Below are 22144 nucleotides of genomic sequence, written 5' to 3'. Positions count from 1 at the left end.
TACGTGCTTCTCTCTCCGGTACCCGACGCGTAACATTCACGAAAGCTGCCGCACGGCTGCGGGCCCCCAGCGCGGCCCAAGGCGCCATTTCCAGGGGGTCCGGCGAGGCCCGGCGGCCCTGAGGAGCGGCCTGCGCGCGGCGGACAGCGGCCCGCTGCGCCTGCGCAGGGGAGGGCGCGCGGCCGCCACGTGAGCGCCGGGGGCGGGGCGGCCGCTCGCGGAGGAGCCGCCGGGGCTGGCGGCGCAGGCGCGCGCTGTCCCCGCCGCCCCGGCCCCGCCCCCGGCGGGAATCCCCTCGCCAGCCGCGGCTGCCCCGCCCCCTCCGCCGCCTCCCCGGGGCCGTCGGCGGGGGCGACTGCGCCAGGCGATGGGGGCCGAGCGCCGGTGGGCGCCGTCCGTCCGTGGCGGTAAGCGGGCGCCGGGCCGAGGGGGAACACGGGAGAGGGGTGTGGGGAAAGGCAGCGCGACCCCACCGTCCTCCTGCGCGGGCGGCTGGCCGGTCGGGCGGCTCGGCCGTCGCGAGGCCGAGCCCGGGCGGGGGCGGGGGGGGCTGCGCTGAAACCGGGCCGTGCCGTTCCCCGCCGCGGGGGGGGGAAACGGGGCCGAAACGGGGCTGCCTCGCTGGGCTCCTCTGGTGGCGGAGCAGGGGTGGCAGCACCCCCCTACGGGACTGCGCGTCGCCGCCGACCGGCTGCCGTCGTTCGCCGGTGGCCGAGTCCCGAGGCACCTGCCCGGGCGCCGCGCACGGCCGCCAGCATCGGCGGGCCCCAGAGCGGCGGGGGGCCGGCTCCTTATTCCCGTGCCTGTTAGAGGGGCGGCGGGAGCGGCCCGTGACACGCCTCGCTAAGCTGGGCCGTTAACCGGCTGTAGGAAAGACCTGCCCTTACCTTAAAGTGAATTCTGTCAGGGGTCTGTTTTAAATAGTTAAAACTGTTAGCGGTTGGATCGCTACATAGCTTATTTTCTCTCAGGCAGCGAGTGAGTCGATTGCACCCGAGCTTATTTTCTGAACACTGTCGTCTTGTTTATTTTCATACCGTTCTCTTCATACTACCTTAAGGGTCAAGCGCAGGTAAACACCTGAAAGAGATAATCTCGGTTTGGGCAGTGAGGTGGTGCCACGCAGTGTCATGTTTCCAAAGGCTTTTGCAAAATGACTGCAACATAATTAATGTTTTGCTTTGTGTTAGCAAACTTATCTTTGAGGTGGGTGCAGGTGAAACTTGCTCAAACCAGGAGATTTTATTTTTTAACTAAGCAATGTAACTACTTCTAAGCAGTTAATGGAGCATTTAAAACAAGAAACAATGATGCTTTTGTCTGGTTATATAAAGTGTCACCACAGATTAGTGAGACTGTTGGTTTTTTCCATCCTCTGTCCAAATCCCTGAAGCTAAAATTACAGAGAGAGAAAACTGTTTTATTACCAGAGAGCTTGTTAATGTATTTAAGTTAGTTTATGATTAGGACTGTTCTTAGGGACACTAAAAACGAAATTATTGCCCACCTAGTTGAAAATAAGAAGACAAAAATTATAAAGTATTTTAGGGATATTTTAGCTCAGCATATTTTTTTTCTCACCCTATTTGCCTCTAGTGAAATATTTGGTAAAGAATCTATGTTTTCAGTGAAGTATATTTGTATTAGCAAGATGCACTTCTAAAACTTAAAGTGTTTTGCAAATTAGTCATAGGAACTATCATGCTGTATAGGAACAAGGATGATATTTCTCTGATAACTGTTCATCCCACGTGCTTCAAAATGGCATATTTAGTGAGAACATGTTATTCTGAAAAGTGCAAAGAAAAGTGTATTTTAAAAAAATGCATGAAAACATATGAGCAAACATTGTCAGTAGGGAGCTTCTCTCATAATAATTATAATTAGGTGTATGTTTGCACTCTGACATGCTAAGTGGTTTACTTCCTGTTGGAAAACTCTCAATTACAGTTGCATAGTGCAGAAGTTACTGGTAAAAATTGTTAGTTCATTTTTATGAATGACAGCAAACTTTTGATAACAGATTTCCAAGCATTGTTGTATGACAGTCTCTTTCCCTTTGGTTATATATTGTGCCCCCCCCAAAAGAGTTGGCATAGAAATTTTTAAGTATTATCATTTGTTTGAAAGTTTTGGACTTAGCAGAGTAAAAATTTACATCGAATTCCATGAGCTGGTATGCGTTAGTGTTTAAAGAAAGCTTCTATTTTATTTTTTTTGTTACTTCAAGACAAAAACTGAACATCAGGAAGAGCAGGAAACATTTTCAGTAAATAAATTTTTAGGTTTATTTCCTAACTGGAACATCTTTTGATATTCATCTTCAAATCAAAATACAGTAACAACTCTTAATATTTGTAAGACTCACTGTTAGTGGAGGAAACCAAAAACATTCTTATGCAAAGTTTTAGGTTTTATGTGTGATTTCTCAATTTTATGTTACTATCGTGGCTTTAAAAGTTATCACCTAGGATTTAGAGAATCATTGAGTAACGTGGAGAAATACTCATTTCCATTACTAAACAGGATTTTTTTTTTCTTCTTTTAAGTGAGTTAGTGGATGGATGAAAGTTGGCTTGACCATTGCATTGCTGAAATGTTTTGCTGCTTGAGAGCCGTGAGAAGGTAAGGCATGTTGCTGACCTAATTTACCTTTAGCATATGTTTAAGTGTTTGCTTATGACTTGCATGTATGTAAAAGTGGTTTGGTATTTTTGTTTAATGCTTATTTCTTTGACTTTCTCATCTTTACAGCTTGAAGCTTTCAGTAGAGCATCCACAGTTGAAAATCCCCAAAAGCCATATGCCTGCCTGTCCTCAAGTCAGACATTAAAAAGGCTCTTAACAAAACAAGGGTTTTAAAATAGCTTAATTATGAGAAAGTTACAGTCTAAATCTGAATATGATATCCTATATACTACTGCATTATTGAGTTATTAAAGCTTAGTGCTTCAGAATGAGTGAATATATGTGTAATAATGAGCTTAATTTAACAAAGCTTTTCAGTGCCAAAGCTGTATGCCAAAAAGTTAAACTTCAGAGAGATGTGAAGAAGAAGTAAAAAGAAAGCTGAAGGGAATTATTTAATCAATAAATTAAATCAGTCCTAGAGTATGATTACATAATGTGTTCTAGTGGAGATTGTGTTTCATATCTTTCACGAAGTGAAGTCGGCTGTCCTCGAAGTGGTTATGACCTTGATTTTAACACGAAGCCTTTCTCTGCTCTTCATATCTGAATGAAGCTCTTGGAACAATCCTTGCTCCTTGTGAGTGAAGCCATAAGCATCTTTCTTACACTTTCTCTCTCTAAATTCATTTTAATTCACTTATTTTGTCACTTCACTTGAAGGATGCCTCAGAGTTCTGTCTTTCACCTTCAGTGAATGAATTCTTCCTTCTGTCATGCAGACTAATTTTGGCCTTTGAGCGTTTCTCTTTTAAGCAAGTTCAAAATAGACTTTTGGCTGGAATCCTGAACCTTCCTACTAGCATGACAGTGTTGTTTGGATACAAAACAAGGGAACTGAAGTTAACCATACTTGGCCATTTTTCTTGTAGAATACCAGATGGAAGTTTATGATTAATAAACTGGGAAGTATGATTAATAGTTTCCAGGTATGCTGGAGCTTTCTTTCCTAACTAATGGAGACAGTATGCTATGTAGCTTGAGAGTGGATGTGGGAAATGGCGCAAATTAAGTGAAGAGAGAACTGAGCTCCTTGCTTCCTCCTAGGAGGATGTGGGTTTCTTGTAGGGCTGTTAATCAAAACTGCTGTCAGGTAGCTGGTTAATTTACCCTTTTTTTTTTTTTTCTTTGTTGGAAAGAATTTTTCCTTTTTACCTATTTGTGTCCACTTGCTACAAAAAAATTTTAAAAAAAGAAAATTCCTGCTATTTTTTTTTTCTTCAGCAAGACAATTATTTTGGTGTTTCCAGATCCAAAATGGTGAAGCATATGACCAAGTGGACTTCTATCCAGTGTGCTTTGTTTCCTTTCTTGCCAGGTCAGGTAGAGGGGTTTTTCCTGCATCACTGAGCACCTCTGGCATTTTCATGTCATTGAGAAGTTTTGCTCACTATAAAAACATGATATTACTGTGGTATTTCACCATCTCCTGCTGTTTTGAATAGAATCATGGGCTAGTCTTAGACTCTTTTTTTTCTGAGATGCAGCCAGCAAGGAGGTAGAAGTGTTTGACAGTAATACATTTTACCTTTTTTTAATCTTCCACTTAATCTATACACATGAAAATTGTTTTTAGTCGTAACAGTTTGAAATTTCATCAGTCATCTTGCGTTACAGGTTTTCCATCCCACTTTTCTATGAAAACTTACCCTGTTTTCAGCAAGCTGACTTTTAAGACCTACTAATTAAATATTTGCCCACCTCTTAGGCAGAAAACATTAGCTTTAACTGCTTTCATGTTTCTAATTGAAGAGCTGGAAAGGTTGACAGAAAAAAGGTAAAGTAAGGGTCATTGCATCTGCCTGACAGCTCAGCTGTTGTTATTTACCATTTGTCAAAATGAAAAATACTGCTTATTGTCTGAGCACAGATTTGGGGGTTTGGTTGTTTGGGTTTTTTTTAGTTAATTAAAGCAGTAGGGAAATAATCTTACATGTTTCTGTGTCCAGGACAATTATGTGGTCTAATATGCTGAAGAAATAGCTCTTTGTAAAATAGTCTTGCTTACTATTATCAATAAAGTTACTAGTTTTATGTGAATTGGAAGCAGCTTTGCCTCCTATTTGGGGCTTTCCTCTTTGGGGCTTGCAGTTTGAATGATACTGTGAGGAGTGAAACAGCATTGTATTGCGTAACAGAGCAGAATCCCTACCCTTCTGAGTTGCAAACTAAAATGAACGCTAATCACAGAGAAAATGGTTGGCCTGTTGGATTTCTTAGACTCTGAAATCAGCTGAAGGAGAAATCTATTACTAAATACTTACCAATTCACATTTTCTTGCTGCTTTTAAATATACTGTATCTTGGTAATTAGTTTGCTAACCTGAATATCAGCTTTGAGCTATGGCAGGAAATTTTGGTGGTCTTTAATTCAGAACTTGTTTTTCCTTCCATTTCAGTCTTCTGTTATACAAGTGTGCTCATTGGAGAACTATTAATTTAAGCATAATTAGAGGTATTCAATCTTTTGTACTTTCCGAACTTCCTAGAACTTCATCATCTTCTGCTTCTGATCTTCGGTGAAACAATCTTCCTACCACTGAAATTTCTTGTAGTCCTTGTTCTATTTCAGTGAAGATCAAGGGGCAGAAAGTACTCTTTTTACCAGATCTCTTCTATGAAAGAGTATGTTAGGGAAAGTAGATTTTATTTTTTTTTAATGGACACAAGTATGTGGACATCAGAACCTAATGCAGAACTTATTTTGATTGAATTGTGATTATTTTATTCCTGGGTAAAATTTAATATTCTTTTGGCACTGCTTGAAAAATACTGGGTTTGGCTTTTTAACTTGGAGGTTCGTAAGTATGTAAAGGTTGGCTTTTAAGAGCAACTTCAGCAACAGCTACAAAAAATACCACTAAAGCTGGTCTTCATCATTTGAACTACTTGAGTGGGGAATTTTTATTTGAGCGTGCTTTGAGAAAGTAGAGAGAAAAGTTATTGTGCATATTTACATGTCTTTAATCAGCCATTAGCATCCACCATCTCTCAAACCTGTTGGATTTGCTCTGTATAAATAGTTTTGTGAGTCCCAAGGGGAAAAATCCAGAACTCAAACTTCTAATACCAGTTTTAAATGATTGTACTTGCAACTGTGAATGTTTACTCCATTCTGTCACATTCTAATGTAATTTATCAGTTTGTCACTTGATTGATTGCTTCCTACATAAACATTTTATTACTTTAACAGATTATGTCTGGAGAAGGTATTCCTACAGTGTGTTCTTCAGTCAAGAGCTTTGTCAGGAGCTGATGCCATCAATGCTCTCAGACCTTTCTATTTTGCTGTGCATCCAGATTTCTTTGGCCAGCATCCCAAAGAGAGGGTAAAAATCTTTTAGTATGCTTTCTTTGTAAATGTGTCATGTATTAAGGATGGAAATTTTCTAGTTTTCCTGCTGTCAGAGGAAAAAAAAAAAGTAGTATTAGAATTGAATATAGTTCTTACCAGAGAATAAAAAGATGTACTTTCTTTATTTTTAACAAGGATAGGTCCCTTAAGCATCCATTATTTATTAATCATATTTTCTGTTTAATTGTTACAAAAAAAATACTGAATCCTTCCAGACTAATTTATAATATGTATTACTTGCTTTATCACTTTGAAGTGCTGTGCATTGTATTTGAATCAATTGATTTCTTTAAGCTTGAAAGCCTTAGAAGTTGTTTTCTGGAATGTACGAGAACGTACAAGTATGTACGTCATGCAGTTTATTAATGCAAGATAATTACTATGCTGAGAATGTGAACTATATCACTACTTGTTAAGAGCAGCTGGCAATTTGTAAAAACTAATTCTGCGTGTGAGATTAAAAAGGTTTAGATGAAAAATGGCCAAATTCATGATCTGTAATGTTTTGGGTTTTGTTTTTTTTTTTAACAGGAAGTAAATGAAAACTCTCTGAAGAGGTTAAATGGCTACTTGGAGAATCTACAGAAACCAGGATTTCGGTCTTTTAAGCCAACACAGCTTACTTTTTATGTAAGAGAAAGAGAACCAAACTCTTCCAATGTTCAAGAATCCTTCAGTTCTTCAGGTGCTTTTATATCGTGCAGAACGTATCTTCCTGTATTTAAATTCTTTCAGACCATTACTTAGCCCTGTGCAGTCATAACGACTTTTCAACTGAATAAAATCCTGTCAAACCATGAAAATGCATATTAGATCAGAGAGCTAAGACCATCCCTAGTAATTAAACATCTTAAGCTTTAAAAAGCATTGAAAGAATGAGAAATAACAAAGTTGAGGTCAAGTTTCAGTATGAGGAAGTAAAAAACATAGCTTGATGTAGATGATAATTCTTCTGCTTTTAATACTGTTGTCACGTTTAACTGGAACAACAGTTGGGTATTGCTGATAATGTGTAGTACACAATGTCCTACAATGCTTGTACAATCAGTAGGAATTTACTCTGTAAGCAGAAGTTGTATAATATCTGAAGCTTCACTTTACCACATTGTTTCTTAGCTGTGAGACTACAGAAAATATTGCCGAGTTTGGAATATTGGTTTTGATTAACTTTAATCTACGTATTCGTTTCTGATGTACTCCTGTGCCTTACCTAACAGATAAGTTTTATACTCTTTATGCTGCTAGTCAAAACACTTGAGCAAATTGTGAGGGACCCTAGTACTACAAAACAAAATCGTACAGTTTTTCAAGAAAATAGTAGTGTTATGTCCGATCTACCTAAAATAACAGTTGAACTGGCAGCTGTGTTCTGCTCTGGAGTCTAATCCTTGCTTGCTTTCTAATGGGGCAGTTAGGCCTGATAGCTAAGTGATGGGACGTAGTTTTACCCAGTGTGCAAGTGTAACGTTTTTTTCCAAAGCTTGTGTTCATCGCCTGTGAAGAGCTGTTGTAGTACTGTATTTCTACAGTGAATTATATCCAAAGTGATGATCAGTAATAACGTGAATTGCGTAGAGCTCTTGGACAAAACTGCCACCCACTGCTAAAGTGAAAGCATCTTTTCTGGGGTTATGCTGCATCTGTAGCTAGGTTTCCAGTTTGTCCAATGATTTGGGTAGTTAAAACAGTTGTATTTATATTTTTGAACACATAAGTTTTAAAGGTTAAACTGCATGTGAATTTTGCAGTGAGTATCGAAATAACAGTATCATAATAATTTCCAACTATGTATGCCTTCTTTGGGTTCTTGTAAGATGAGAGAAATGTGAATGCATTTTAAATAAGTAGTTAAATAATACTAATTTTGTGGGACTTGTATTTTATAGGGTTTCGAGCAGTCAGTTTTACATTACATACTAGGGATCTCCTGAGCACAGTATTAGATATTCTCAACTCCTGCAGTTTATCTACGGAGCATATTCAGAGTTTGAATGTGAACTCTCAGCCCCACAAGGAAGCAAAAAGCACAGTGAACAGACCTATCAAATGGGATAAGACATATTATTCATTTACTGGATTCAAGGATCCTGAGGAGGAACTAGAACAAGCCCAGAGAGTGGAAACAACTTTAATGTATGTAAGGCTTTTATTTAACTGATATTTTTGTAACCTAAATTGGTCATATTCTAATGCTGAGTTTTTTAAAGGCAATCTAAACATTCAGAACAATGCAAAACTTTATTGTCCAACATGTAATCCTGTCACACTTTTTATAATTAAGGAGAGTTCAGATGAGCTTCTGGGATAACTGTAGTGCCAGCTAAGCTGAGGCATTCTTGTCTCTTTGCCCAGTGTTCATGTTTGGTCAATCTAGTTTTGGTTGATCTAGTTTTTCAGTTGTGTGGAATATTGGTCAGTCCATTCAGAAGGAGGCAGAGGTTCCACTTGCTCCAAATAGCTCCTTGCCTCTTGCAGGACTTCTGTAACACAACTTTATTGTTAGTATTTCATTATCACATTCTGTTGGGGGTGGAGTGGGAGATAATACATGAAAACTAAGGTTAAAATGTTTTAATTTGCCAGATATCTTAGTGTTGTGCTTCTATTTGCTGTTCAGCATACCAACCTTAATATTTAAATTGAGGCAATTTCAGATACTGAATTTGCATTAAATGCAGCATATTGTGTGTTAGAAGTTGGTTGCTTATAAAATCTGCATGTTCTCATTTTGGGGAAGGGTGAACAATACTGCCTTGAAAAACTTGTAACAATGGGAGTTAGGGACATTTGAAATAAATGCAGAACTGTGGTAGTAGTATCTTCAGAGCAAAGAATACCCCTCATCCTGCCTAGCACCTTGCAAATAAAACTACTGCTATAATATATGCTACTGTAAAACACTTAACTGGGATTTAACATACTAGAGAATATTTTTACTTATTTTTACACATTTACAAGAAATGCTATGAACAGTTACATATTAACAGTCTGGTTTTAATACCTAGCCATTTGGCATTGGGCCTCTCTTTTTGCTTTCAAGTTTGATTTTTTTGCTTAGAATACAGTATGAGAACAGAAGTATTCGTTTGTAAAAATAAGAGTATGACAATAAGTATGGTATGAACAAAGGCTAAATCTCTTAGAGTAGGTTTTTCCTAGAAATATAATGATCTGTTTATTAAAAGTTTTAGATGTACTCTGAGTCATGTTTGCCTGGTTGTGATTATTGACAAAAGAACTTTAAAACTTTGACCTGCTTAATCTATGTTCATCCCAGCTCTGTAAGAGTTACCTAACTTAGCCCTCTAGTACCACCTCCCTTATTTGATAGTCTACTATGATCACTTTGGTTGTTTGGGGTTTTTTTTTTTTAAAGGTAGATGTGTGGGAACTAAAGCACTAACTTCTGAAGCTGCCCCCCCTAAATCCCACTAATCTGCTGCTTTATGCCTTTCATGCCTTTGAGTCTTACGGTTGTAACACTGTCAGTGTCTTTTGGTTCGATTTGATTCCCTAGTCCCCCCCAAAGACATTAAGTGCCAGGTTTTCCTTTGTAGATATCTTAAAGTGAATCATTTAGCAATTTCAGTTTCTGTCCTCTACTTCTAAAAAATCCCTTTACCTGGTAACTTGAAATAAAACATTAATGTTAACAGTAAGAATTCAGTGAGTTGTACAGTTTGCATGAAAGATAATACAGAATGCCTCCACTGTTGGGGGTTTTTTCCTCCTCTTCTTTCAGATCCTGGCTAGATGATAATGAAGCAAGTGCAGTAAAAAAGCTGAAAAAGAGTTTGCCACTTAGAAAAGAACTAGAACGTTTAAAATTTGAACTCTCTCATCAACTCCAGCTCTCAGATATCAGGTAATAAATTAGATCAGTTGGACTTGCACTAAGACAGTCAAAGCGAGGAAGTGTTGTGTAATACTACACCATGAGATTTAAAGGCTTATTTCAGCAAAACAGCTATATTTTGTATGTGTAAAAGCGTTACTGCACTGAATAATATTTTTCTAGAAGAATTTGATTGGGACCAAAGTCTCCTGTTACAATCTGCTTTGTAACTAATAACATAGGCTCCAGTTGAGGCAAACACGTAAGTGCTTGAAATAGGACCTGTGTGTATGCATTAATTGGGGTGTTTTGCTGGATAAAATTGCTCTTCCAGAATTCAAGTGAATATCTACAAAGGTAACTAGATTGGCAATGAAATGCAACTTTCCACGTGGTATGTATTGACATCCTGTGAAGGCTTAATAAAAACGTTGTTCTTTCTAATGTCTTGTTTCCCCCACTCCAGAGGAGGAGGATATTTGGTTGAAAGGCCTGAATACAGTTGGTGATCTTGATTCTTCAGAATATTTTTCCAGAAAATAATTTATGATCCTTTTTTAACTTTTGTGCCTTCAGATGAGGATGTTCTGAAGTGGAATGTTCAGGATGGGAAAAGGCAGGGTATTCAATAATGAAAGAATAAACTTTGGGGGATTATTTCAAGGGCTAGTCTGTTAAGTTCTTCTTTTAACCAGGAAAGAGGGAGTTGGAGCTTCAGAAATCGTACTTTTGTTCCTTTCACCCTGTAAAAGACCCTGGCTTCCTTTAAGCTGAAGCCAGTTTTTTTGAACACAATTTCTAATCCTCTGCAACTGTGCTGTGGTGAGTGTTTTTAAGTTTCTGAAACAGTCTTCAGTATTATATCCGTAGGTTTGGTCTTATTCATGGCTTATATTTAGTTTTCTTAACAGTTTGTGCTTTTAAAATACACTAAAACTATTGTGTTCCATGAAGAGTTATTAACCTTCCAAGAATTATATTGTCTTAATTCAGAAAGGATTGTGAATGTCAGAAATCTGACAAGCAAGTATCTTAATAATAAACTACTACTTGTGATCCTTCAGTCTAATGCTAGCGTTCACAGAGGTTTGAAAAAATAATGGGGTCGTTGGCTTTATTCCATGGATAAGTTTAGGACAGCTGAAGAGAAGGTGGGATCTATAAGCCACCTTTTTACATTCCTGTCTGGTGCTACTGAAAGCAAAGTGATATTGCTAGGTAATAGTAAATAGTTATTGGAATGAGTTGCATTATAATAGGTTGAATTGCCTCATAAGTGCTGTGGCATAGTGCCATCCTCTGCACCCCAAAGTGGTTTTTTGCCAGTTAGGTTTTCCTAAACAAAATTATGTGGGTTGACCCCAGCCAGCACCCCCAGCACCCACACAGCCTCCCACTCATACACCCCCAGCAGGGTGGGAGGACGTGAATAGGAAGAGCAAAAGCAAGAAAGCTTGTGGATCAAGGTAGAAATTTAATAGGTGAAGTGAAGCAAAGTTGTGTGTGCAAGCAAAGCAAAAGGAGTAATTCATTCACTACTCCCCATCGGCAGGCAGGTATTTTAGCCCCTTCTGGAAAGCAGAGCTTCAGCATGTCTAATGCTTGCTTGGGAAGACAAACGCCATAACCACGAGGGTCCCCTTGCTGAGCGTGACATCATGTGGTCTGGAATGTCCCTTTGGTCAGCTGGAATCACCTGTCCTGGCTGCATCCCCTCCCAGCTTCTTGCCCACCCTAGCCTACTCACTGATGGAGGGGGGCAGAGTGGGAAGAAAAAGCAAAAACCTGGACACTGCCGGCACTGCAGAATAGCTAAAACAATGGTGTGTTATCAATGCTGTTTTAGTTAAAAATACAAAACACAGGGGTGCTGTGAAGAAAATTCACTCCATCCCAGACAGACCCAATACAATAAGGGAATGGTAATTTCCCATTTTGAGTCAGTTTTATATTGGATAGAAGTTTGTAAAAGGATGTAATTTTTCAATACACTGGGACAACCTTAAATTTAAATGCTTTTTGAAGTTTAGTTAGGAGTTTGTCTGATCTGTCTGTGATGGACAAGAGGTGAAAACTTTATGTATTAAAGTCACCAGTGTAACACCTGCCTCCCATATGGTTTAACAAAAATTATTCCACTGTAAAATAAGAAAAAATATATATTTAAAACAACTTACCACTGGAATCCTAGTAGTGTTTTGGTCTAGGAACTCAAAGGAAAAAAAGAACAATGTCCTTATATACAGTTATTTGCTCCTCTAGACAAACGTTACACAGTGTACAAACAGACACTGCATGAAACATGACTGAACCAAATACTGGATGCCATTTCCTTACCACCTTCTCATTGGGAGAGAGATTTGCAAGTTCTGCTCTGTCTACCAGGTTTTATATTTGTTTTTCCTATGTCTGGTTTTATTCTTTTTTTTTTTTTTTGGCACTCACTAAGAAAAACTGTGAAATTTTATTTAGGCATTTTATCTGTTCAAATAGCATATGACATGGACAGCTTTTCAGTAGGCCTTTGCTTTTATTACTCTTGGAGTGCTATTTTGTTTGACTTGTTTGTGTTACAAGGCTTTCAGCTGCATCTCAACTTCTGTGATTTTGTTTATTTTTTAAATAATGTTGAGAATGAAATGCTCTCAATTATATTTTTATTTAGGTGGCAGAGAAGCTGGGGTGTTGCTCACCGCTGTAGCCAACTACACAGTCTAGGTCGCTTAGTCCAACAGAGACCTGAAGTATTAAAGAATGTTAAAGGTATTTCTGTTGCTTGTTTCACAGATCCTAATATAGTATTGATGCAAAGATGAGCATGAGTCTTCTGTGACAAGGGAGCTCTAGTTGTTTTCACAAATGCTTTTGATAACTGCAAAAACAAACCTGTCAAGCTTACTGAAAAGCTGGCAAGAACTTACATTTTAAGCTACTGGGTTGTTTAAGTGACCTTTCCTATCTGCTACACTCAGCTTCTATTTTACTTCTTAATAAATGCAAACTGAATGAGTTGAGGGCACTAGACTTAGTACTAATAATGAAAGTAAAAAATCCAGCCTGAACCTCTGAAAGGGTGGAGGTAGCAATAGATTGTTACCCATGGTAGATTAAAGACAGAAATGTGAGTAGTTCTCCAAAGAGTCAATATAAGGAGGACCTACTAGAATACCTTTAAAATCATATTGTCTTCTCTTACCATGCATGTTCCATAAAATACCTATATTATAGTCTGTATTTTCTCAGGAAAAACTAAAATACTCTGTAAACCTGACCTACTATTCTTCTCATACAGCTGTTAGACCTGTGGCAGTAGCTGTTTCCTCTAATTGCAACTGCCACATTTTATGCCTGTCTGCAGATGCTCAGTTTTGAGTGGCTTTCATTTGAGGGTTCACTTAATCCTTTGTCAAAAGACGGAGTAGGCAGGACAGTAAGTAGTAGTTTTAAATTGTATCAGGTTTCAAGTTAGTTTCTTCACCTAAGCATGCTAAGGATTTAAAGTGTTAGAGAAGTCTGTCTTGTGAACCTGTTGTAGTCTCCATCTTTGAAGATCTTTAATAATATACTGGACAAATACTTGTCAGTAATTATACAGGTACAGTTGCCTTAGGGTACAAGGATGGACCAGATGCCTTAGAGTCAGTGTTGCTTGCTCTTAAGGATTTTGGAAAACTGATTTCTGAGAGTGAGAGCTTCTATTTAAGCCTTGTCTTTAGATTAATGCATCACACTGAAGACCTTTGTGGAAGCTTATTTTGATAAATAGTTGCCTATGCTTTTACCCTAAAGAATTCTTGAGGATCTTTGTGCTTCACTTAAAAAAACAGACTCAAAACTGATTTGTCCCCCCAAAAGTAAACATAGTATTATCCTTTCATGTTGTCTCTATTCTTTCTTTTAAAAGAAAAAGAGCAAGAACCTTGCATGTTGCAGAGGTTTCTGTGGAAGTAGTGTTGAATGGCTGTGCTAATAGTTCTTTGACCAACCTTTACCTTACTTTAGGCATACAGCATATATTCCTGCTGTATACATGATTTGTACAGATTCTTTGAATATGCTGTCTGCTGTGACTTTCTCTTATTTTAAAAGTATTTTTTGTAAGAAAAAATTCCGGTTAACTACAAATCTATCAAGTTTAAACAGGGAGAAGGCAAATGCTAGGTAAGGTTTGTATGAAAAAAAAATTTTGAACTAGAGTTTTCAAGAATCAGTCTTTCAAATTTTGAGAATAACAAAAGCACGTGCTTGTGTGTGTTTGTGTTGCAGAAATGTGTTGCTTGTGACATGTCAGTAGCGTAGTTAAGCCTTAAATAATTGTGGGAATAATTGCAATAACCCAAATTAGAAGAGCGCTTTGTTCAATCTTTAGGACGCACAGTGGTATTTACAGACCGTTCAGGTATGAGTGCAGCAGGCCACATAATGCTGGGGACCATGGATGTTCACCACCACTGGACCAAAGTAAGAAGATTTCAAAGTAAACAATAATGCTTCTTGTTACGACTTTTTTTAAACCATAACCAAAATATTAATTGGTGCAGATTGACTGAAGAGTAGTTTAAAGCAAACACATAGCTACTATGTTTAGCATAACTGTGAACATTGCATTCTGAATTTAATCCTGTGATACACTTACTAACAACAATTTTTGTCAGATCTTTACTGCTGTTTTCACTAACAAATCAGTCCTACTCCTAATTAGATACAAAGAAAAATAATTTATTATGCAGTGTTCCAGTCTATGCAACAAGCGCTGGCAGAATATTTCATTATCCATAAAGAGCTCATTCCCATGAAGAATTTAGGAATTCTCTTCAGATTTTTTGTAAAAATGGGACTTAAAGGGAGTTGTGAAGTGGCCATTTCAGTCAGTGGCTGCTAAACAACCCTGTCACACCACTTCGTTTTTAGGCAGATAATGTGGATGTTGCAGAAATATATATTTAGTAAATTCTGCTGCTGCTTCTGTAAAGTTTAGAATTGACAAGCTTTCTGGCATCCTAAATGATAAAGTATTAAATACAAAGAACCACAAAATATGTAGCAATATCAGCATGTCACTTAAGGAAATTTTCTTGAATCTTGGTTACTGAAATGTTATTGATAGTTATATATCAAAATAATCAGTGGAATTTCATAGTTGAGAATATAGCTGGAATATCAGAATATTCTATATTCCAATCAATGAATAATATGAAAATTTGACACTCAATCCAAATCTTCCTCTGGTGGTTGTTTGAATTTTCACCTATATGTTTCACTGAGGGAAACCACAGTATGTTAATGTGAATGATTTACAAAGAGCTTAAACTGAGAAACTAGAATTTAATGCAAAACTTTCTGCTCTGAGACTTGCAAGTGTTGATAGTCATTGGAATAAAAGTGTTCTTTTGATTAATGCTGAAAACCCCACTCTTTTCCTTGAAAAGAGAAATGCTTCCTTTTTCTAACTTTTGCCGAGGGGTTTTCTGAAGGGGTCATATGTGCACAAAGTATTGTGCAGATGGGACAATGTGTAGGGTTGGTTGTGGTGGTAGTATTTGCTTTGGAAGACAGAGGAGAGGTATGTATTTGAATCTGAAATCAAGGGCTTTTTGTTTTAAAATGCACTGAAGATCATGTTAGGTGATACACAGAAAAAAGTCAGTGAAAATCTTCATGAGATTGGTTAGCCGCTTATTTTAGAGAACAGGATTTTTTGTCCAAATCTAAGCCATTTTAGAAAGCAGTCATAAGTGCTAGAACTTTTGTTAATAACTATTAGAAAGAGGAAACAGTAGAATAGTGTCCAGTCTGTAGAATGCTTGATCAGAGGCACAGTATTTAGAGGATTTCTGCAGTTTTTCTTCTAACCAATGGAAATGCTGAACCAGTGGATTTTATTGTGCCAAAAGCTCTCTGATTCTACTACTGTCTTGGATTTCTGAAGAGATTATTCTGAAATCACTTGACTTGTTCCAGCAGCAGTATGTTTTTGTGTGGAAAACTGTGTTCTAGTAATAACAGGGTAGATGGTAAGTAGTGACAATTACTACAGACTTTCCTCTTTCACTTGTTGCCTTGTTCCAGCCTTCTCCCTATCACACCTTCTATGTCTCAACTCACAAGTCTGATCACTTCTTAACCTTTTCCGGTATAGGTTTTGTAAATTAGAGCTCTGCTACCTTCCTCCTTTCTCCTCTCCCTTCAGACTCAAGACGAGCTACGTTATCATCCAAACCTTTGGAAGGAACTAGTTCCAGCAACAGAGACTTCTCTTTTTTGAGAATTGGTATAAATTAGGCTGGCAAAACCCCTTTTAACCGTATGTGGAATAGTTCTACCACTATAACTGTGGTAATAAATATTTTATGTAAACCTCAGATTATATTTTTTTTCCTTGGGATTATTAATTTCTGTATATATAGAGAGAAAGAGGACATCCATCAGTCTTGCTACAGTCTTTTGGTGCCTTTATAGTATAAATACTGAAAATACTTATGAGCTTATTCCATTATATCTTGCCCCAAAATGTATATACTTGATATTTCTGATTTTTGGTACTCTTTGATTATTTTTTTTCCATTTGGTTCCATGTTTGCATTGTTACATGTCTCCTCTTTTACAGTTTCTTGTTATTTTTTTTAATTTCTTAAAATTAAGTTTTATGCTTTGTAACATAGGAAATGTTTGTGTGTGTGCACAGATTTTTGAGAGATTGCCAAATTATTATAAACTTCAAAAAAGGCTGCTGTTCTTGGAAGATCGGATAAGCCAACTTCTGGGAGGCATACAAGTAATATATATTGAAGAACTGCAACCCCTCTTGACTCTAGAAGAATACTACGAGACTCTGGACTCTTTCTATAATAAATTACGTGACAGTAGACTACCTTTTCATCCTCGCAGTTTGCGAGGCTTGCAAATGATTTTGGAAAGGTAGGTATTTGCAGGAAAGGTTTCTTCCTTGTAGAGCTTTTGCTTTCTTTTTTTTCTTGTTACACTGATTATTGCTCTCACTAAGAAGAAAACTAATACTATCTTGGACTTACATTATGTCAGTGTTTTTGTCTCTGGAGGTTTTAAGTGCCTTTTTATGGCTTAAGAAGGAATCAGATTGAAGAAAATCCTGCTTATTTCATCCAAGTTAGAGTCAGAGTTATGTCTTCATCTTACACTGTTGTGCTGGGTTAAATCAAAGGTTTTGTTCTGTCAGGTCAACACTCAGCTGTGTATGATGGTGCTGCTGTTTATATTTTTTGAGTATTGTTGACGGTTGTTTTTGAAATGTAATTTTAAAAAAGCTTTATGGTATGATGCTTTTGTATTCTCATGAACAAAACGATTAATTTTTTTACCAATTATTCTGATTGTAATTAATTGATATTCTTTTTATGTTCAGAATTCATTGTGAAAATAATTGATGTAAATAGCGTAAAAAAAAAAAAGATACCTTGTTTTTTACTTCCATCATGTTTCATTAGTGACAGATACGCACCAAGCTTACATGAATTTGGACACTTTGTGATCCCAACGGTCTGTGATCCAACGACCCTTCAATGGTTTATTTTTGCCAAAGCACAGCAAGCAAGAGAGAATCTGAAAAGAAAGGAGGAGTAAGTGTTCATGTGACTCAATACATTTAGCTTATGAAAATCTTTGCATGTCATATGTTTTATTTGGAGGAGGAGGAGAACTTTGAAGAATGCATTCCTGTTCTTTTGGTGGAAAAAACTTCTGTTTATAAAATAGAACTTCACCTATCAGCTTTAATTTAAGCATTCAGTGAACACAAACAGTTGTTAGAAAATACCCATCTTTCACCTTGTAGGAACAGTTGTATTTTATTCAGAAATAAAATATTTTTGCTTACAAGACAAAATTACTTTTTTTTTTACAATTATTTCCCCAAAGGAGAGGTGGGTTTTTTTTAAAAAAGAGACCATTTTATTGAATGAGAAAAGCAACTAACTTCTATTAATGTTACTTACGTTGTGACAGGATATTAAGAACATGAAGTAGAGGTACTGGTTTTATTTTGCATAAAATACTGTGATAGGTCTTTGCATAAAATACTGTGATAGGGTGTTGCTGTCCTTTTAGAGGTTGTTACTGCAAGTTTATTTTTCTGCTTTGGAGAGCTTTTAATGAAATATTGCACTGTCATCGGTGTATATACGTGATGTATAGATCCAGATATTTTTTTGTGAAGGTTATTTTAGGCATGAGTCTCACTGAAGGCTTTATGGTTTTAGCTCTGTTAAGACCTGATTACTTGGGCAGATATGTTTTGGAGATGGACTTTGGTAAAACATGGAGGCTTGTTGGAATTTTTCCATAACCCTAGTCCAGCTTTGAAGTTAGATTATTTTGCCATATAAGTGATAACTGCTGAATAGCTTTCTATGTAGCTGTCCATATGTGACAGCTGAAAAAGTATTGTCTGTAGAGGTTGGGAGGGATGTTGTAGCCAATGTATGCATTTGCATCTGGGTGACTGACTCTCCAAAAAATCTCTCACTACCACACATTATAAAGACACTAATGGAGGAAAAACGTGGGGCTCCTGTCAGAGTATAAGCAGCTGTGTTGTAAGAATGTAAAAGCCAAGCTAAATATCTCAGCTCTTCTGTTGTGTGTTGGATGATTGCTGGTTTGTATAAAATAGTAAAGAGCGACTATACTGGGTTGTATCGAAGGTCTGTCCCCATCATCCATTAGCTTACAGAAAGGCTGTATGAATGGGGCAGAAAAAACAGTGGGTTTTTTACTCTGTACTCCTTCCCAGTTTCTGGCTGACTGCACTTGAGAAAATACCTGAAGCTGGAAACATTATCTCACATTAAGACCATTCAGTAGATCTTATTTTTTTCCCCCTTAATTGTCTAATTATTTTTGAGCCAACTTACACTTTGTGGCTCCAAAATGTCCCGTGGCAGCAAACTGCAGAGTTGAATTACATATAGCATGTGTATATATGAAGGAGAGAAGAGGTGTTCTTTGTTTTCTAGACCCACAGCCTGGTGATTTCATCTGTCATTCTCTTGTTCTTGAGCTGTAGGAAATACAAAACAGTCATTCTGGATTTACCACCTTTTTTTTTTTTTTTTTTTGCGGGTAGTCATATTTCCCCTTGGTTGTCTTTTTGTTGAAGCTGAAAACTCCTTTTCCACTTAATGCTTCCTTGAACAGAACCTGTTCTGTACCTCTGGTTTTCCCTTAGCCTCCTGTGGTTGTTAAAAGAGGCCCTGAGATGAAAATGTTTTGAGAGGTACTGGATTTACTTTGCACATGCAGATGAGCATTCTACATGCAGTAAATAGCATAGTGTAGCTGGAATTCTGTATGACCTGATGCCCTGGGGAGTTCAAATGCTGCTGCTCTAGAAAATTGTCTTATCTGTCAGCCTTCTAGTAATGCAGGATTTAGTATGTATCTACTTCTCCCTCCCTTGCTTTTGTAAAGTATCAGTTATGTATTGTGATAGAGGTGTAAACCTCCTTGTGGAAGTGACCTAAAACTTGCAGTTCTCACTATGTGCAGCTAACAACATCCTTCAAGGGAGCTTGAGGTTTCACAGAACAGAAGGGCTGGCGCTCAGGAATCTGCTCAGGAGGGTGGCGCCAGTACGATAGGGTCAGTAGAGATGGCAGACTCACTCCAGGTTAACTCACTGGCTCACTTCAGCCCTGATTGCCAGAGCTGGGCTGGGCTCTTGTAGAGCGATGTGAGTGTCCCAGCACAGTGTAGTGCCGTGCAGGTACATGGAGATCCCATACTGAGCTCTGGAAAGAGTGGTGGTGAGCCCCTACAGTAGTGTTTTCACGCGAGTCAAATGCTCCCAGTAGCTGTGTCTGTGCTTAGTTTGCAAGGGCTGATTCACATTCCAGTGGCTCTGCAAATGTGCTGCTGCTTTGTAGCTCCTCCCCTGTTTAGCACAGGGTCTGTGTTGTAGGACAGCGATGGTGCTGTTTCTGTAACCAAGCTGGCTCTGGAAGTGTAGCTACATTAATATGGCACAGTGCCTGAGCTAGTAAGGCTTGGTGAACCTGAACTGTGTCTGCGTCAGATGATCCACAGTTCCAGTGACTCTTAATTCTGCACATTAACTTTATTTCTGAGTAGCTTGAGTTTCCCATGCGTTGTCTTGCCACGCTTTGTTTGGGAGGAATGGAAAAAATCATCTGCGAGCTATGAATTTAATATTCCATATACTTCTTGCAATTAACACATTTAATATGCATCAGGTGGCTGTACCTGCCATCCGTTGTTTTTGATGACATGCAGAGTACTGGTCTTAGTTAAGAAGAGTAGTTACTAACATGATTTTATTCTTAAAGCTTACACTTCCAAGGTTATTTAAGTACTTAGATTAAAAATGGAGCCTCATGTGATTTTTATTTTGGTATTTTTCCCCATTACCTTGTGAGCAAAAAAAGTCATGACTTTCAAATGTGACTCTGTGTAGGCATGCTGTTGCCCATAGCCATGGAAACATGTTCAGTCTAGCCTCTGAGGTATAGACATGGGTATCAACCTGAACAAAAATCATAGCTGTACCTGAAGGGACACTTTTGTTTACATGCATATAACCTACAAATTTACTTACTTGAAGGGTTTTTTTAAGAGCTGACAGTCTAATTTTGTCACTGTGTGTTGTCTTCATTTGCTAGGATGATGATTACAGAAAAAGAGCTAATCGATACTTCCACTGAAAAATTTTCTTTGGATCGGCTGTATAAGGAACCCAGTGTTTCCAGTGCACAGATGATAGATTGTTGTAAGCGACTGCTAGAAGAATCGTTGCCATACCTACAAGGCATGCACCTTTGCATTTCGCATTTCTACTCTGTGCTGCAGGATGGAGACCTGTGTATACCTTGGAACTGGAAAAACTGAGGACATATCTGATAATCAGATTGTTTATTTTCTGTAAGAGGCTATAAATATGAATGTTTTTAAGAGTAAATTATTTAAATCTGTATTTTGATATCAATATTTAACCCACAAATCTTCTTCCAACTGCTGCTCAAAAAGGATTGAGTCCTAGACAATTTGCACAATGCGCAGTATTGCCAGTTCTGGGAAAGACATCTGTACGTTCTCCATACTACTGTAGGAGTCCCAGTGCATGGGAGCAGTTGTGAAACCACATTTTTGTAGTGAATTACAAAAATATATTAAATTGCAAGTCTGCAAAAATGTGCGTGTGTATTTTTAATATACATTAATATTGCCAGATGGATCTTCTTAAACAGAGCGTACGACTCAAACCAGACATTACATGTCTGCTGAAGGGATTCACTGAATGCAGAGGTTGAGTACCTAAATTATCTGGTGGCATTATTGACATTTCATATTGCTACCTCTTACTGAATTAAAAAAAAAAAAGAAGACAAAACATCAGAGTATTTCTACTTTGCAGGAGAAAGCAGTACATGAACTTGGAAACAGCAGCGTTTCATACGCTGGTCCAATGTTGTTGCCTTAGAATATCAAAATATTGTCTGCAGTTCCTTTAAAGGACATGTCATTCTCATTTTGTTTGCTGTCATTTGCTTCATAAACACAGACAGTCCTCTTTACTTACACTGTAACAGATTGCAAATCCCATTCACAGCACTTAAAACCTGAATAGTTTTATGTGACATCTGAGGAAAGGAAGCATTGATTTCTGTGGGATTGTCTGCAAGAGTAAGTACTTCTCAGTGAGAGCAAGGAGTTTGCAGTAAGACAAACATGTGTCTTTACTGGTACAAGTGTGAATGTATGTCAACACTTTCTTGTTGTAATACATGCCAAGGTGTGCTTTGTATTCGGGTTACTACTTTGCAAAATATCTTTTGAGGAGAACCAACTGCTTAATGTTTCTGAACTTGAATTCACCTATAACAACTGGCAAAAAAAAAAGTCAGATGTTTACTTGTATTTATATTTGTATTGAGCAGGGAAATTGTTATGGTCCTCTGCTTTCTCCTGTTAAAAGGCTCAGTGTCAAGTTGTTTGTTATGTTGCCAAACTTAAAAACCCCCACTGTGATCTCAAACATGTCAGTTTTAAAACATCGTGACAGAAGCTGTGACTTTCTCAGGCCTGTAATTCAGCCAGATTACTAGCAATTCCTGTATAGGTTCTGAAGATTAGTTGGCAGTTTCTTTTAAGTAGTTAACTTCCATTGCACATTACTTCTCCTCGCTCCATCTAGCATTGATGATACTGTCCGTGTCCCAGTTGTGCTGAGCAAGTGAGCCAGTCCCATCAGTTGTAGCCCAGCAATATTCCTGTAA

General features: G+C 38.1%; 1 protein-coding gene across 1 annotated transcript; it reads left to right on the top strand.

Moving 5' to 3' along the window:
• Positions 1–273: 273 nt before the first annotated feature.
• Positions 274–21059, top strand: TCAIM (T cell activation inhibitor, mitochondrial). Its single transcript, XM_074839501.1, has 11 exons — positions 274–407; positions 2550–2625; positions 5882–6017; positions 6575–6728; positions 7930–8176; positions 9786–9908; positions 12544–12641; positions 14248–14339; positions 16564–16796; positions 17342–17473; positions 20531–21059. The coding sequence occupies exons 2-11, from the start codon at positions 2561–2563 to the stop codon at positions 20754–20756; spliced, it is 1506 nt and encodes a 501-aa protein (XP_074695602.1). The 5' UTR covers positions 274–407; positions 2550–2560; the 3' UTR covers positions 20757–21059.
• The last annotated feature ends 1085 nt before the right edge of the window (positions 21060–22144 follow it).

This window comes from Strix aluco, chromosome 1 (genome assembly GCF_031877795.1).
Source record: "Strix aluco isolate bStrAlu1 chromosome 1, bStrAlu1.hap1, whole genome shotgun sequence".
In the NCBI taxonomy this organism is placed as follows: Eukaryota; Metazoa; Chordata; class Aves; order Strigiformes; family Strigidae; genus Strix; species Strix aluco.
Note: the sequence above shows the minus strand (reverse complement) of the source record. Positions and strands in the feature narration are given on the sequence as shown.

Excerpts from the sequence above, each read along its gene's own strand:
- TCAIM (XM_074839501.1), top strand. The coding sequence starts at position 2,561 with ATGGATGAAAGTTGGCTTGACCATTGCATTGCTGAAATGTTTTGCTGC. Across the intron at positions 2,626-5,881 it reads TGCTTGAGAGCCGTGAGAAG|ATTATGTCTGGAGAAGGTAT; the intron begins GTAAGGCATGTT and ends TTACTTTAACAG. Across the intron at positions 8,177-9,785 it reads AGAGTGGAAACAACTTTAAT|ATCCTGGCTAGATGATAATG; the intron begins GTATGTAAGGCT and ends CTCTTCTTTCAG.